Source organism: Malurus melanocephalus, unplaced genomic scaffold (assembly GCF_030028575.1).
Source record: "Malurus melanocephalus ecotype Western Australia unplaced genomic scaffold, MMel_1.1 scaffold_1092, whole genome shotgun sequence".
NCBI classification, from domain to species: Eukaryota; Metazoa; Chordata; class Aves; order Passeriformes; family Maluridae; genus Malurus; species Malurus melanocephalus.
This window is the reverse complement of record NW_026624324.1, coordinates 84,609-86,146: the sequence shown is the minus strand read 5'-3', so window position 1 is coordinate 86,146 and position 1,538 is coordinate 84,609. Positions and strand designations below refer to the sequence as shown.

Here is a 1,538-nt window from a genome sequence, read left to right as displayed (position 1 = left end):
ATACATGGAAGTTGTATCTGTGATGTTTTCCTCAGTAACCCCAGTGTGTCCATCCCTGCAGGTGAAGGACTGCCTGGATCACACCGTGCTCCCCATGGATGGGGCCACCTTGGCTGAGGCCATGCACCAGAGGGGCATCAACATGCGYTACCTGGGCAAAGTCATCAACTTCATCACCAAAACCCCCGGGCGTGCACAGCTCGACCACATCTTTGTAAGCATCAGACACTTCAAACCACTCTGGCATCATTTGTCCTCAGGACATTCCCACTTGGCCAGTTGTTCTCTCTCTGTAAAATTAAACAGCTTCAAATAGGGGAGGGAGAAAGATCTGTAAGTGGTGGCTGGGGAGTTTTTTTTTCCCAAATCCTTAATGTGTTTCATAGTATTAGGGACTGYGAGTATCCTTTGGGATGGAGAATTGCTTCAGGGATTCCCAAATGTAATAGTGGGTAACACANTTCTGCAGATGTTGATAAAAAACCATTTCAAAAGCCCAGTGTATTTTAACATTTCCTTACCAGCTGACTCATTCTGTTCTTTATTCCTTTGGGCAGAAAATTGGAATCAGCGAATTGATCACTCGATCAGCCAAACACATCTTCAAGACTTACCTCCAGGTATGACCTGCAGTCTGACCTCATGTGTCCTCCCTAATGACTTTTTTCCACAAACAGAGCCTTTTGGGGCTCTCCTCTCATTAGGCAATTCCTGGGGTTGCGTGGCAACGGGAAGTACAAGCTCATTAGCACTGAAATAGGTGCAGGCCTGGATGGAAGGGAAAACAAGTTCCCACTTGAAGAAAGCTTTCCCAGAGAACAATCATTCATGCTTTTCCTCCCCAGATCCTCACTCATCATGTTGGAGGCTTTTAAAAGTGAAATCACAGCTTGTTTTCCTTGTAATTCCTTTTCCTCTTAAACGGTGTTGCTTTTGCCCTTCTGAGAATCCTTTTTAATTCAACACTGCATATCCTTGTGCTGTTCATGCACAGCACAGCAATAGAGCTGGCTTGGTCCAGTGCCAAAACCATCTTTGCACTCTCTGCTTTGCCTGTCCCAGGTGGCAACCCAAAACATGACTCCTCATTTGTGTGTGGAGGTTTATACTTTGTACATGGCCATAATTCTGGCTGTGTTAGTGCTGTTTGCAAATGGTGCCTCCTCTCCCTCGTGTGGAGGATCTCCCTGTGTCTGTGGGATGGGATCCATGGGATCCATAGGATGGGATGGGATGGGATATGGGATGGCATCCATGGGATGGGATGGCATCCATGGGATGGGATGGGATGGGATGGGATGGGATCCATGGGATGGGATGGGATCCGTGGGATCCGTGGGATGGGATGGGCTCCATGGGATGGGATCCATGGGATGGGATCCATGGGATGGGCTCCATGGGATGGGATCCATGGGATGGGATCTGGGATGGGATCCATGGGATGGGATATGGGATGGGCTCCATGGGATGGGATGGGATGGGATATATGGGATGGGATCCATGGGATGGGATATGGGATGGGATCCATGGGATGGGAT

General features: G+C 48.6%; 1 protein-coding gene across 1 annotated transcript in view; it reads left to right on the top strand.

Annotated features, from left to right (window-relative positions):
* Positions 1 to 1,538, top strand: part of CLUH (clustered mitochondria homolog) — a gene marked incomplete at its 5' end in the record, with an annotated part of 25,199 nt that overhangs the window by 7,927 nt on the left and 15,734 nt on the right. Inside the window, 2 exons of the mRNA XM_057386892.1 lie at positions 62 to 214; positions 558 to 620. Of these exons, the coding sequence (XP_057242875.1) occupies positions 62 to 214; positions 558 to 620 (216 nt within the window). The remainder of the gene's footprint in view (positions 1 to 61; positions 215 to 557; positions 621 to 1,538) is intronic.